Here is a 16,291-nt window from a genome sequence, read left to right as displayed (position 1 = left end):
TGCCAAAAAGAAAACTCAGAAGTAAGTGTTATACTTCACAGTTAAACGTTAAAAGTATTTATTTTAGGTGCGTCTGGGTGGCTTAGTTGGTTAAGTGTCTGACTCTTGATTTTGGCTCAGGTCATTATCTCAGGGTTCGTGGGTTTGAACTCCACTTCGGGGCTGCTGTCACTGTAGAACTTGTTCGGGATTCTCTCTCTCTCCCGCTCTCTTTGCCCCTACCCCACTCATGCTCTGGCTCTCTCTCAAAATAAGTAAATAAACTTTCTGAAAATAAAAGTATTTATTTTATTTTTTTAACGTTTATTTATTTTTGAGACAGAGAGAGACAGAGCATGAACGGGGGAGGGTCAGAGAGAGAGGGAGACACAGAATCTGAAACAGGCTCCAGGCTCTGAGCTGTCAGCACAGAGCCCCACGCGAGGCTCTAACTCACGGACCGCAAGATCGTGACCTGAGCCGAAGTCGGATGCTTAACCGACTGAGCCACCCAGGCGCCCCAAGTATTTATTTTAAAATCAGAGTCAAACAAGACTTAGGACTTCTGATTAGTATTGTACTGGAAATTCTAGCCAGTTAATAGAGAGGTATAAAAATACATGGTTTTCAAAAGAAGGAAAAAAAACTTTGCTATTTGCAGATGAGATAAAAAGCAAAATAATCTACAAATAAATTGTTAGAATTAAGGAGAGGATTTAGCAACATTACCGGATTCACTCTGAATACCAGCACAAAGGTAGAAAATTTAATTTAAAATGCCTTAAGAGTGGAGTGCTTTGTTGGCTCAATCAGTAGAGCTTGTGACTCTTGATCTTGGGGTTGTGAGTTTGAGCCCCATTTTGGGTATAGAGATTACTCAGAAATAAAACCTTTGAGGGGCGCCTGGGTGGCGCAGTCGGTTAAGCGTCCGACTTCAGCCAGGTCACGATCTCGCGGTCCGTGAGTTCGAGCCCCGCGTCAGGCTCTGGGCTGATGGCTCGGAGCCTGGAGCCTGTTTCCGATTCTGTGTCTCCCTCTCTCTCTGCCCCTGCCCCGTTCATGCTTTGTCTCTCTCTGTCCCAAAAATAAATAAAAAACGTTGAAAAAAAAAATTTAAAAAAAAAAAAAAAGAAATAAAACCTTTGAGGCACCTGGGTGGCTCAGTCGGTTAAGCGTCCGACTTCGGCTCAGGTCATGATCTCGCGGTCTGTGGGTTCGAGCCCCGCGTCTGGCTCTGTACTGACAGCTCAGAGCCTGGAGCCTGCTCCAGATTCTGTGTCTGCCTCTCTCTCTGCCCCTCCCCCCGGTCATGCTCTGTCTTTCTGTCTTTCTGTCTCTGTCTCTCTGTCTCTCTCTTTCAAAAATAAACATGAAAACAAAACAAAGGCAAGTAACAAAAAGAGTGACAACTGTTCACAACTGACTACTAGTCTCTATGGACATAATTACTTTTAAGAGAACTAATGTTCTAACAACTTTTATTTATTTATTTATTTATTTATTTATTTATTTATTTTTTTACGAGGAAGTACTTTAATCACTTTTCTTAGGAAAAAAAAAATTCCAGACACTAACAGTTCACAACATTTCAACAACAAAGTACTGTTTGAGGGAGGTTTCCAGGACCTGGGGACTCTGAAGTCTTAGGAAGAAAGGCTGGTCTCCTGCTTCACTATAGATGGATGGCATAGGTCGTAAATGGGAGACTTCTGGCTGTTGAGCCAAGTGGAACCCAGTGGAATGACACTTCCTTCTACAGTTTCTTTTCCTTCCTGTCTCCCTTTTCCCTCAGAAATGCCACCACATAAAGTCCAGTAGCAGTTAGCTTGGGCTCCAGTCTTCACCTTGGACAACAAAGGGGATGAAGATAGGAAGGAAGGTCACTCCTGAGTCTCCATGCTTTCCTCTTCCTCTCCTTGAGGTGGTTCTTCCGTATTCTCCTCCTCTTCTTCTCCTTCCTTCTTCTCTGGTGGCTTCTCATAAGCCTTTTCTGAAGGTGTCACTATCACTCCATCCCAGGTAGAGATTTCAGAAGCAAGATAGCTGGCATCACCCTCTTGGCCGAGAATCTTCCGAAAGCCACCATGTGAGAGGATTCGGACCAGAGTCTGAGCTGTGTAGCACACCATGTCCTGTTGTTCCAGAGTCATGACTGTGTGTACTCTGAAGTTGCCACTCTCACAGGGGTCAGTGATACCCACTGACCCTGGCAGGAACAGTCCTGCAGCCAGGATCTGTAAGCAACGTCTGTATGCCACGTTTAGGGCCAAAGGCTGTCTGGTGGGATTGTTCATCACAGCATAGTGCCCAAGTAAGTCAAGGATCCAGGGTGTGAGGGGCTCAAAGCCAGGAAAACGAATTCTCAGGTCCTTCAACAGTCTGATGAGAACTTTAACTGTGGACTGTGAAGCATTTTCCTCAAACCAGCGGGCATGTCTGATGGCTGCTAAGGCGCTCTGCAACACCTTGATGTCCAAGTGGAGTTCTGGGTCCATTTTTCGGAGATTGGGTGGCACTGTTGTAATGAGAATCTTCACTGTAGCATCAGAGGAACTGATCTCGAAACCAGTTTCATTGGTCAGCATGGTCAAAACTTCAGAAGGATCTTGTGCTCTTAGGCTTTCCACAACTTTGTTCCCTAGGGCAGCAACAGCTTCCAATTGGCAGAATTGGAAGAATCTTTAGGATTACCACCAGGTCGGCCACGTTGTGTCCGGTTGTCATTGTTCCCTTTTTATATGATCCCACCTGTCGGACTTCTTCAATTTGCACTTCAAACGTCCCTGGAGCCACAATCAAATTGTCAATCACATTGTTTATTTTTGTCACCAGGGAAAGGATAGAGGCCTGTTCGGCAGAATTGGGAGCAAGGTCCTGATTCCTCTTCAGCAAGGCCTCACTGAAGGAAGTTTCATCAGGTGCTGGCTTGACCCGGGGGAAGGCCATTTCACACAAATAGAAATCAAATGGAATATGTGGCACGAAGGGCCTGAACCCTCCTCCGGGGCCTCCTCTGGAACCAAAGCGCCCGCCACGACCACGGCCTCGGTCACCCCTCATGGCGCCCTAAATCCCGAACAATGGAGTCCACGCCAACCGCCCCTCTCCTCGGAGGAGCAGCTCTAACAACTTTTATGACCTCCTCTGGGTCATATGGCTTCCATACCATTTGATTACAACCATCCTTTTCTCAGTGGATATACTGAGGGGCAGGGTTGTAATTCTACTCCCTTTCCTATCAGATTTCTGATAGAACATTTAAACAATAAGTAAGCATAATCTCTAGACAGATTGATCTCTCACAGGAATTTTCAAAGCATGGCACATTCCTTTATTTTGTGGGAAAAATACAAATTCCATGTAAGAATAGGAAATTCAGGACCTTAATAGTAAATATAACAATAATATTGTTAAATACATATATTACTATATTTAAGCTCAACAAATTGCTGAATTTCATGTGTATTTACTCATTTGTTTTTGTAATAACCCTATGAGGTAGGAATTATTGTTCCAATTTACACTGTGTTTTGGGGAGACTGTATTTTCTGAAAATTATCCATACTATTTTCCTCCCAAATTTTCTCCTAAAATGAAAAAGAATGCTCCCACGACTGATGCCCAGGGACTTCAGCCTATAAACATAGCTCCCCGAGAATCTTAAATAGTTGATTGGAGGACATTCCATTGTCCATTGCCTGGTTCCTTCTATGCCTTTCCAGCCTTCATCTTAATCAGTGTGACAAACCCATGCATCTGAATTCAATCCCTTTTAATTCTGTTCCCTTGTCCTTCATTCCAGGGAACCCACTTTATTCCTATATTCAGACTACAGATAAATGATAAAACAGATCTCCAGATATATGTAACAAAGGCAATGGTTCAGAGTGGCAGGGAAGGGATGCTAATTTTAACAAATAGTGATGGATTAATTGTTTATCCATACGGAGAAAACATAACATATTGATTCCTACCTCACATTGCACACAAAAATTAAATCTAAATGGATTGCAAATCTATATATGGAAAGTAAAACATAAAACTTTAAGAGGAAACATAGGATAATGTATTTGTGGCTTTGGGGTATACAGAAATTTTTTGAACAGTGTGCAAAAAGTTCTAACCATAAAATTTTTTAAAAAATAATAAATTATATAAAATTAAGAAATTCCATTTGTCAAAAAGGGACCATGAAGAAATCAAAAAGCAAAATCTTGACTAAAAGAATATGTTTGGAATGCACACATTCAACAAATAATGTTTATCTTGAACACATAAATATTTCCTATAAATTAACAACAAAATCACAGATAACTCTATAGAAAAATGTGCAAAATACTTGAAAAAGTACATTTTAAAGAAGATAGCCAAATGCCCAAAGAAACATTTTAAAGAAGTAATTTATTTCAGTAGCCATAAGTGAAATGCACATAAAACCACAATGAGATGGTATATACACCTACTAGAATTGATAAAATGTAAAAAGCAGACACCATCAAGTTTTGATCTGGCTGTGGACTGACTGTAACTCCCATGCACACAGTTCATGGAAACGTAAATTAGCATAAGCACTTTGGATCTGGAAGTATTCATTAAGTTTAATACACGAATACTTTATGACCCAGAATTTCCATTCCTATATATATAAATAGATGCATGCTTACAAAAGATACATACTAGAATGTTCATGGTAGTAATTTTTAATAGCCTAAAATACAAAACTACCAAATGCTCATCAAAAGTTAGAGGAAGGGGCCAGCTAGGTGGTTCATTCCGTTGAGTATCTGCCCTACATCGGGCTCAGGTTCTGCACTGACAGTGCGGGGCCTGCTTGGGATTCTCTCTCCTCTCCCTCTCTCTGTCCCTCCCGCTGCTCTTTACAAAAAAAGTTAGATGGAAGAATAAGTTGTAGTAATCACACACAGAGCAATACTATACACCCACACACCTTTGAGAATAAACCATCTGCAAATCCCAGAAATGTAATATGGAAAGAAAGAAACCAGACACACAATATATATAGTATATGAGTTCTTATATATAAAGCACTTCTATAGGCAGAACTGGTCTACTAGCTAGAAATCAGGATAGTGATTCCTTGGTGAAGGGATGGTGTAGTGTCTGGAAAGAGGGAGGGCCTTCTGGGGTGTTGGTTATAGACGTATTAAGTTTGTAAAAATTTATCAAAATGTACAATGTTGAAATGTGAACCTTTATATATGCATATTATACTTGATAAAATAAAGTCCCAGCTCAGGATGACATTACAGCCCATCCAGGTGGGGACTTGCTTCCTGAGACAGAAAACTAAAACTCAGGAGGGAGGAGTAGCTGTTCAGGAATTTTGACAGAAGTGGATTTACTGTAACAGGTGGATTTTCTGTGAAGCAAAGGACACTTCAAACTTCAGGGCTCCTCCCAGCCCTGGACCACACCAATTCAAGTCACACTACTTTGCAGTTGGTTGTGGCACAGAAACGTGTATTTCAGGCTTCCTTGTGGCAAAGGTGATGCAGACACCTCTGAAGAGCCTCTGCAGAGGAAATCGTTGGGAGGAGAAAAGACTCGTTTCCTCTTATGAATGGATTCCTTATTTCCTTTGAGAAGACCTCCACACAGTTATATGAACACATCAGACAACTTTGAAGGTTTAGGAAAAAACTAAAGCAAATTAAATGTGAGGGAAAGAATTGAAAACTATGAGCTAGCTAACTGTTGTATTTCCCATGAGGGAAAGGTACCTAGGAAGTAAAACCCTTCACAGAGAATATGTTTGCAGGTGTCCCCCCGTGTTGCAAGTCTTGTTCTCTTCATTCTGGCTTGCTTTCTTTTCAGAGTAATGTTAACTGACCGTCAGATATGAAAATCTTGATCCATCTTTGGGAAATCTCCTCCCTTGCCTATTGTTTGTTAGAGTTATCCCAGCCTTCGTCTGTCCCCTTCCCCCTAGGGTTCATTGTCTCAATTGTGAGTTATTCGACCTGGAGTACTGCCCTGGAGACTCTTAAAGAACAGTTCAGGTTGACTTTGGTGTTCTTTTTTTTTTTTAATTTTTATTTTAGAGAGAGGGAGCACAGGCAGGGGAAAGGGGCAGAGGGATAGAGAGGAGAGAGAGAGAGAGGGGGAGAGAGAATCTTAAACAGGCTCCACACTCAGTGCATACCCCAATGCTAGGCCCAATCCCACTACCCTGGGATCATGACCTGAGCTAAAATCAAGAGTCAGACGCTCAACCAACTGAGCCACCCAGGAGCCCCTTGACTTTGGTGCTCTAAGCTTCCCCAGCACAACTTAGACTGGACATAGCCCCACCGAGTTCAGCCATTTTCCTGGTCTCCCACCTACTGTGAATCATAGCTATTTCTTTATTTTTTTCCCCCAGTCTTCAGTGGTCAACTGATCATATAAACACATTTGCACACACGATGAAAGCAAAGATTAATTCTCAAATATCCATAATCAAAAAAGTCTAAGCTTAGAAAGGAGAAGATGAGGTTCTCACCACTCCATCACCTTCAAGGGTATTCCAGACTACAGTGAAATCTGCACTTCTGTGGAGGTGTGGAGCACTGTCAGTTTCTGGATTTCATCTCCTCCTGCAGCTGTCAAACTGCAGTCTGCAAGGCCTACTGGAAACAAAGCTGCCCGTTACTGAGTGAGGTGTTCCACTGGACCTGTAAGGACAAAGCTGAAATCTCAAAAAAATGCTTTGTAGGGGCAGAGATAACTTCAGACATGACACCAAGCTCTGTTTTCCCTTGCTTAGTGTGAACGTGTGTGTGTGTGTGTGTGTGTGTGAGAGAGAGAGAGAGAGAGAGATTGTTGATGGCAAGCAAGGGTGACATCGTCATAGAATTGATTACATTCTTACTGCTTCCTTGGCCTAGAACAGTGAATCTCAATATATGGTCCCAGACAAGAGAATTGGCATGACCTGGAAACTTGTTAGACGTTAAAATTATCAGGCCCCATGCCGAACTTCTCAATCTGAAACTCTGGAAGTGGGGCCCAGAAATCTAGAACCTCCACCCCACAGCCTGCTAGCTCCCTGGCCAGCATGGCCCCATATATCAGACCTCTTTGTGGCCCCTTCCCCAAACCCAAAACCCTGTTTGCTGAGCAGAACAGAAGTGCCCTGAATTCCTCTGTCCTCTGTACTTTCAGGGCAATTTGGACATATGTACAACTCTCCATTATAGCACATATCACATTTTCTAAAATAGCAGTTTTCCACCCACTTCCACCCACTTCTATTTCAACTTACTTCTATCTTATGATGCCAGCTGCAGTCAAAGGTGTAACAGAGGAGCATTCTTTCACTGACAATGTTGGCCCAGTAGTCATGCGTGTTGAAGTAAGTCACTGGAGAAAGACAGCATCAATGACACAGTCCTGAAATTTTCATAGATATCTCTTTCTCCATTCTCAAACCTCAAGAGAAACACAACCCAATAAAGTCGTTATTAAGAAAAGAAAGAAGTTGATGAGCTGGAGAAGATTAAAAAGCAGATCAGTGATGGGGTGAATGCTGAATCGTTGCCCTCTTGCTGGGTTTAGACAACTCTGCCATTTCTTAATTAAGCAGTCTTTTGCTGTTGCCATTCTGAAGGCTTCAGACATCCAGGCTTCTCATATATTGGGTTGCATATCTTCACCTTTTAAAGGAAACATGTGGTTAGAAGCTTATGAGCCAAATATGGATGCTTGAGATACACTTGCAAACAGGCTCACCTTGTCTCATTGGGATGACTTCTTGATTATAAATTAGGTGCTTTGGGAGACTACAGAATTCTTTTATAGCTAACTGAGTATAATTAGAAAATTACTGCTCAGGCAAACTATAAACAATTTTTATTTTTGATTTTTTAATCTAATTTGTTGTCAAATTGGTTTCCATACAACACCCAGGGCTCATCCCAACAGGTGCCCTCCTCAATATCCATCACCCACCTTCCCTTCCCTCCCACCTCCCCCATCAACCCTCAGTTTGTCCTCAGTTTTTAAAAGTCTCTTATGTTTTGGCTCCCTCCCTCTCTAACCTCTTTTATTTTCTCCTTCCCCTCCCCCATGGTCTTCTGTTAAGTTTCTCAGGATCCACATAAGTGAAAACATATGGTATCTGTCTTTCTCTGTATGACTTATTTCACTTAGCATAACACTCTCCAGTTCCATCCACATTGCTGGAAATGGCCAGATTTCATTCTTTCTCATTGCCAAGCAGTGTTCCATTGTATATATAAACCACATCTTCTTTTTTTTTTTTTTTTTTTAAATTTTTTTTTTTCAACATTTTTTATTTATTTTTGGGACAGAGAGAGACAGAGCATGAACGGGGGAGGGGCAGAGAGAGAGGGAGACACAGAATCGGAAACAGGCTCCAGGCTCCGAGCCATCAGCCCAGAGCCTGACGCGGGGCTCGAACTCACGGACCGCGAGATCGTGACCTGGCTGAAGTCGGACGCTTAACCGACTGCGCCACCCAGGCGCCCCAAACCACATCTTCTTTATCCATTCGTCAGTTGATGGACATTTAGGCTCTTTCCATAATTTGGCTATTGTTGAAAGTGCTGCTATAAACCTTGGGGTACATGTGCCCCTATGCATCAGCACTCCTGTATCCCTTGGGTAAATTCCCAGCAACAATTTTTAAAAGTAAGTACTAAGGGTGTAAATTCTGGGAGAATTCACCTCACTTTCCATTCTGCGTTGGTAAATCATAGCCGGATACTGGGAGCCGTATCTGAGATCTCTGCAAATCAATTATTTCCTGTTTTTGTTTTGTATTGGAATCAGCTCCATGAAATGCTTTTCATACAATTGGGCTTTTGTGTGAGAGCCAAGGAGCTAGATTTTCCTTGCAGATAGTGTTTTTGAAAAATTGAGTCAATTGTTTTCATGGCTCTTCTCTCCTGGTACTTTCAAGACAATGTAATGCTTTCTTATCATTGACTCCCATTACTTTGAAGTTTATTGATAATGAAAATGAGGAAGAAGTCCTAATTGATAATGGACAATAAGGGAATCAAACTATAAGGTATTCCTAAAATATTTTCATGTATCACATAATTTAGTTATGCTATAGTATACCACTCCAAATGATAGAAATAAGCATTTCTCAATGCTTCTGTTTATATTTTGTCAATGGATAACAAAAGGACATCTTCCCATCATGCTGTTTTAACAATTAATAATAATGATAATAATAATTAATAAAATAAAAATAATGCATGTCTCTTTTGGATAATTAGAAAATAAAAACATATAAACATATAAAAAGATACAATCACACACAATCCCATTATTAAGGAAAAATCTCTTATTAGTATTATCGTAAAGACTTTTCCAGTCATTTTCTTTTTAATGTTTATTTATTTTGAGAGAGAAAGAGACAGAGACAGAGCATGAGGGTGGAGTGGGGCAGAGAGAGAGAGAGAGAGACATAGAATCTGAAGTGGGCTCCAGGCTCTGAGCTGTCAGTACAGAGGGCAACACAGGGCCCGAACTCACAGCTGTGAGATCATGGCCTGAGGGTAAGTCGGAAGCTCAACCCACTGAGCCACCCAGGTGCCCCATTTTCCAGTCATTTTCTATGTGTGTGTTTAATTTTTTGAAGTTTGGAATCAGTACAGTTTTAAGAATGCTTTATTTAGTTAATATATTATTATCACTTATATCTTTACTTTTAAAAAAATGTATAAAGTGACCTTATTGTTTTTCCACATCTTTTTACTTCTTTCATAAGAAAATTATAATTGACTATGGGGCGCCTGGGTGGTTCAGTCGGTTAAGTGTCCGACTTCAGCTCAGGTCACGATCTCGCGGTCCGTGAGTTCAAGCCCCGTGTGGGGCTCTGGGCTGATGGCTCAGAGCCTGGAGCCTGCTTCGGATTCTGTGTCTCCCTCTCTCTCTGCCCCTCCCCCGTTCATGCTCTGTCTCTCTCTGTCTCAAAAATAAATAAACATTAAAAAAATTTTTTTAATAAAAAAAAAATTATAATTGACTTTAAAATTATTCAAAAATAAAATAATAAAATAGAATAATCCAGAAATGATTTTGATTCAAAAAAATTCCTCAGGTATAGGAGAAGTTCCAGGCCAGTGCTAACCAAGAGAAAATGGGCCATGTATACATTGAAAATTTTCTAGTACCGACATCTTAAAAGAAAGTTGAAATTAATTTTAATAGTATATTTTATTTAAACCAGTATATCGCCCAACCACCATTTTATTTTATTTTTAAACACTTATTTTTTTTAATTTTATCTTTTTTAAAGTTTATTTATTTTGAGAGAGAGAGAGCAAGCAGGGAAGGATCACAGAGAAAGAGAAAGAATCTCAAGCTGGCTCCACGTTGGCAGCACAGAACTCGACTGGGGACTGGAACCCACAAACTGTGAGATCACGACCTGAGCTGAAACCAAGAGTCAGACACTTAAGGGACTGAGCTGCCCAGGTGCCCCCCGACCAGTCGCCATTTTAAGATGCGATCAATACAATATATCATTAATGAGTTAGCTCACATCTTTTTCTTCAGTTTTAAATCTTTGAAATCTGATTGGTATTTTACACACAGCACATCTTAATTCTGATCAGCCGCATATCAAGTGTTCAAGAGCCACAGGTGGCTAGTACCTGCCACATGGGGTCGAGTAGCTCTGTATGGTCTCTCATGTTTTACTTGGCTGCAGTAGATCTCAAACAAGCACAACAGTTAAACTAGTATTCAAAGGTAGAGGATTTCCTTCACATGGCCCCTCCTGCACCATTTTATTCCTTTCTCATATCTATCACGTTTTCCCACAGGATTCTAAGTTTCAGATAAAAATTCCCAGTAGTCTGGAGGTGCCAGCTCCTTAAAGACCCCCACCCAACCCTATCCCTGCTGCTCCCATGTTCATTCCCATCCCCAGCAGTCTAGGGCTCTGGAACTTTGGTCCTGAAATGCCTACTTTAGCCATTTTGTGCCCTTGTTCTAAAGAAATTTCTCCGTGGATAAAGAAATTGTGGTTTATATACACAATGGAGTACTACATGGCAATGAGAAAGAATGAAATATGGCCCTTTGTAGCAACGTGGATGGAACTGGAGAGTGTGATGCTAAGTGAAATAAGCCATACAGAGAAAGACAGATACCATATGGTTTCACTCTTATGTGGATCCTGAGAAACTTAACAGAAACCCATGGGGGAGGGGAAGGAAAAAAAAAAGAGGTTAGAGTGGAAGAGAGCCAAAGCATAAGAGACTCTTAAAAACTGAGAACAAACTGAGGGTTGATGGGGGGTGGGAGGGAGGGGAGGGTGGGTGATGGGTATTGAGGAGGGCTCCTTTTGGGATGAGCACTGGGTGTTGTATGGAAACCAATTTGACAATAAACTTCATATGTTGAAAACAAAAGAAAGAAATTTCTCCGTCTCTGGGGCTCATTCTCCTGCCTCATTTCTTGGAGGTCATGCTTCTAGGGGTATCTTCTGATCACTCTATTCCTTTGCATTTGCCCACACTGGGGGGGCAGGGGGGCTGTGTGCAGCCTGTGTTCAAACTGGGTTCTGGGAATTGCTGAGTTCCCAAGCAATACAGGGGCATGTAAATAATTTTAAGAGAGCCAGTTTCCAAATTCTCAACTTCCATATTCTCATCTAAAATGAACCAGCTTGAGGGGCACCTGGGTGGCTCAGTCGGTTAAGCACCAGGCTCTTGATCTTGGCGCAGGTCCCTATCTCACAGTCTGTGAGACTGAACCCCTCACCATCCAGCTCTGCGAGGACAGTGTGCAGCCTCTTTAGGATTCTCTTTCTCTCTCTCTCTCTCAAAACAAACAAACACTTAAAAAATAAATAAAATGAACCAGCCTGAGAATATTTCACAAGTTCTCCTTTTTTGCTTTCCTTTTTACAAGTACCCCTCAGCACACCTTTTCACTAATGCCTCCTATCTCTCTGTTTCTGTACTCAAGTTGGAAAATCCTCTGGTGCACACGACAGAGTCATTTCTAAATGTCCGTGCAGGTGTCAAGAAAGTGAATAACTATAAGGAAAAGGCAGCAAACCTTTTTCAGGGTAGGTGCTTTCTAATTCTCCACCTTTCACAATATATCTCAGTGAATTATCAGCTTACAGATCATTCAAAATAATCCTTGGTGGTAGATCACAAAGTCATTTTTATTGTAGAACTTGAAAGAGCTGTCACAGAATTAAAGGGTCATTGCTAGTAACACAATTCTTTTCATTCTCACCTATTTACTTATGCAAACATGTTTTCTCAGTATTTACCTCAGAAAAAGACATTAAATAGGAATAAAGCTGATACTAAACCTTGGGGTTTTTAAAAAAATAAGTAGAATCTACCCTACATCCTTATCCATCTCCTTAAGAAATGCAATAAATTTTCCTTTTATGCTCATTATTTATTAACACTTGTAATACATCTATGCCATTTTTATTAGCTATCTATTAATAATAGCTATAAAGATCACTCAATCTGGAACCTTATTGTCATAAGAAATGAAATACTTAAATTTCAATTTATATGCACTGTTTTGTCACAGAGAGTTTTGATAGTATGATCAATTAAAGCCTTTCAAATATAAAAATACATTTTTAAGATAAAATCCTATGAAGGAAATAGAATGGAAGTGAGTTCAAGGAGGTAAAAAGAAATATGTAAAAATTTCTTACTGTTAAAATTTCATTAATACACACACACATTTATATACACATATATATGATTTATTTTTAAGTAATCTCTATTTCCAACGTGCGGCTCAAACTCACAACCTCAAGATCAGGAGTCCCATACTCTACCAACTGAGCCAGCCAGGCACTCCTAGATCTGTTACATTCAAAAGAGAGGTTTCAAAATCTTGCCATTCACATTGACGTGGATGGAACTGGAGGGTATTATGCTAAGTGAAATAAGCCAGTCAGAGAAAGACAGATATCACATGATTTCATTCATATGTGGAATTTGAGAAACTTAACAGATGATCATGGCGGAAGGGAAGGAAAAATAAAAACAGAGAGGGAGGCAAACAATAAGAGATTCTTAAATACACAGAACAAACAGGGTTGGTGGGAGTGGAAAGGTGGGGGAAATGGGTGGTAGGCATTGAGGAGGGCACTTGTTGGGATGAGCATTGGGTGTTATATGGAATTGATGAATCACTGGGTTCTACTCCTGAAGCCACGACTACGCTGTATGTTAACTAAGTTGAGAATAAATTTTTTAAGAATAGGGGAAAAATATTAGAGAGGTGTCAAATTTTCACTCTGCTAGAAATTACATCTTTAACTTAAATGTATGATGAAATTTCTTTACATATTAAGTTAAAATGTGCCATGTGACACAGCTTCTTTTAGAACCTTAGTACACAAACCCTTGGACTCCCTAGAATTCCCTCAGCTCCCTGCATCTGGCCCTCAGATGGCTACCAGCCAGAACTTTAAACTTCCTGCACCTCTGAACGTCTGCAACATGGAATGATAATATTATTTTCCTGACCGTGCTGTAAGGTTAAATTGAGATAACCAATCTAAAAGTATTTTGTAGGGGTGCCTAAGTGGCTCAGTCAGTTAAGCGTCCGACTTCGGCTCAGGTCCTGATCTCACGGTTTGTGAGTTCAAGCCCCGCGTTGGGCTCTGTGCTGCCAGCTCAGAGCCTGGAGCCTGTTTGGATTCTGTGTCTCCTTCGCTCTCTGCCCCTCCCCCACTTTCTCTCTGTCTCTCTCTCAAAAATAAACATTAAAAAAAATTAAAAGTACTTTGTAAACTATGAAGTGCTGAGGAGAAGTTGGCTACTAAGAAGTGTTTTCACCCATGAAATTCCTGTAAACAAAAGTCTATCTTGATCATCTACTCTGTGACAGGAACTCGTTCAGGTTTGGCAGATACAACGATGAAATAAAAAGGGGAGGTTTGTGTCGTTATAAACCTTACGTTTTCGTGGGACTGGCAGAATACACAAATAAATGAACAGAACAAGATGACTGAGGGGCGATAAATGTCAAATGGTTGCTACTGAACTTCCATCTCACGGTTTTTGAAAGAAAAGAGCATTGCCTTCATCACACAGAACATGTCTTTCTGAATGTTCTAGGACAGGCAAAGATACCGCGGGAGGTTATACAGCCTCTTCTCCACTGTCTCCTTCTGTGTCTACTGTGTTCCAGACACAGACACAGTGATCTCCTCACTGAATCTTAACCACTCCAGGCCTGCTCCTGCCTTGTAGTGTTTGTCCTTTCTCTGGAAGGCTCTTTTCTGACAGAGAAGTAACAGCACAGAGTGCTCCCCCAACCTCCTTACATTCTTTTCCTCACACTTAATCTTCTCAATAAAGCCTACCCTGATTATTCTAACCAAAATTGTAAACTGCCTCCTCCCTTCTCCAGCCCCACATTACCCATCTACTTTGCTCTATTTTCCCTCCGCAGGACTTAATACAGTCTAACAAACTATATAATTTACTTATGTATTATTTCCCTCTGCTCCTTCTAGAATGTAAGCCCCCAAAAGGGAAAGGTCTCTGGAATTCTGACTCACAGTCCAATCACTAGCAACAGTTGAATTTAATTGCAATGTTCCCCCATAGGGTGCTAATTGTTTTATTATTGCTATCTCATTTAATCCTAAAAACAACCACATGAGGTACATTCTATTTCTGTTTCATTTGTCTATTGCTACATATAAGCCACTCCAAAGCTAAGTGCATTGATACACAACAATTCATCATCTCTCTCACTGTTCAGTGAGCCAGACTTTCAGGACTTTCTCAGCTAGATGGTTCTCTTTCCAAACAGGATCACTCACTCATCCTCAGTTTAGCTGGTGGATGGCTGGGCTGGAAGATCCATGAAGGCCCCCCTCAGATTACTGGGGCCTCTGTGCTCCTCCCTGTGACTTCAGTGCTTCTGCCTGATTTCTTCTCATCTTAACAGCGTCATCTGAATTTCACTATAGCATGTCAGCTGGCCTTCCTGAGCAGAGGCTCCAGACTTCTTAAGGTTTAATTACGGGAACTGGCAGAGTCATTTCCTCTACAAGCTCCTGGTAAAAGGAATTCACAAGGCAGCCTATGTTCGAGGGGGTGGGAAATAGAATCTATCTCTTAATGGATGGAGCAACCATGGGCACAGAGAGAGAGAAAAATGATGGCATCCCACTTTGGAGACTATCTGCCCCAACTGCTTGTATTTGTCAGACAAGGAAATTGGAGCACAGAGAGATCAGGTTGGCAAATTAATAAATGGCAGAGATGCGACTCAGTTCGAGCTATCACGGACCCCAAAGCCTGCGTCGTTAAGCACTCTGCTTTACAGTCTCTCGTGGAGGCTTCCACACTGACGGAGGAGGTCTGGGCCCTTCCAAGACCGATTCCTGGAGCACTAGAAAGCAGGCACACTGCTGGAGACGAAAGCAGTCAGGGCTCCAGGATCCTACCCCTGCTTCCATCAGAAGGGTTCGACGTCAGATTTCTGTACCCCCCGAGCTTCCACAAAATTTGATTTGAAGAAGGGATTCCACAGATTTACAACACGAAGTATACAAAACAAGTATCTGATTCAAAAATGAGTTCGTATGTCTCCAAGTTAAGATCTGTCACATAGTCAAAAACCTGTAAGTTTGTTTTTATGCTTGCTGTTATTATTTTGTACATAAGATAAATTTTAAAGAGATAACTTTGCCATTTCAAATAAGTATTTTGTGTATAAGCTAAGGGTGATTTCTATACAGTGATCTTAAAATATCGTTTTAAAAATATACTATTTTTTTGGAAGGTTCCCTTCCAGCTCCTTTGAAATGTTAAGGGGAACTGTACATTTCTTCTGTGTGTTTTGCAAGGATATAATTTGAGAACAATTTTTCCATACATTTGGTGGGCATGCTACATCACGATTTTGTGCAAACTCGGCACAATATTATTATAAATTCTAATAATTCTGATTCTTCATTATACTGCAAATGCTGAGGGAGGGGCAAATGGTGAGCAGTCATGCTTTCAGACCTCATCCAGAGAAATGCTTCTTTTTTACTTTTATATATTGCATTTCTGCACAAGATTTTATTCGAAGAAAGTTTATCAGCTGTGAAAGAAAAATACAGCTTCAAAGCTGTCTCACTAAATGACCTTGAAGCCATGAAGTTCAGCTACAAAGTCTATGGTTTTCTAATCTCCAAGTGGTTTATTTGCCCAAATCTATACTAAATATATTCCTGGAGTGGTTAACTTTGTGAAAGTTTTTGGCAATGATGTCATTAATTGGAAATAGACAATATTAGAAAAAATGAAACACTTCCCTCCATATACTAATGATGATC

The 16,291-nt window shown here is 40.9% G+C and overlaps 1 protein-coding gene and 1 long non-coding RNA gene across 2 annotated transcripts; both read right to left on the bottom strand.

The window, feature by feature from the left end:
- Window positions 1–1,556: 1,556 nt before the first annotated feature.
- Window positions 1,557–3,094, bottom strand: LOC131511775 (interleukin enhancer-binding factor 2-like). Its single transcript, XM_058729784.1, is given in 2 exon segments — window positions 1,557–2,648; window positions 2,650–3,094. Coding segments are annotated over 2 exon segments (1,179 nt in total). The 5' UTR covers window positions 3,040–3,094; the 3' UTR covers window positions 1,557–1,859.
- Window positions 3,095–4,361: 1,267 nt separating this feature from the next.
- Window positions 4,362–7,870, bottom strand: LOC131511773 (uncharacterized). The gene is made up of 2 exons (XR_009261726.1): window positions 7,244–7,870; window positions 4,362–6,653 (listed from the first exon to the last, which is right to left on the bottom strand). It is a non-coding gene; the product is annotated as an uncharacterized LOC131511773 (long non-coding RNA).
- Between the last annotated feature and the right edge of the window lie 8,421 nt (window positions 7,871–16,291).

Source organism: Neofelis nebulosa, chromosome 5, assembly GCF_028018385.1.
Source record: "Neofelis nebulosa isolate mNeoNeb1 chromosome 5, mNeoNeb1.pri, whole genome shotgun sequence".
Classification (NCBI taxonomy): domain Eukaryota; kingdom Metazoa; phylum Chordata; class Mammalia; order Carnivora; family Felidae; genus Neofelis; species Neofelis nebulosa.
This window is presented reverse-complemented; position numbering and strand designations above follow the sequence as displayed.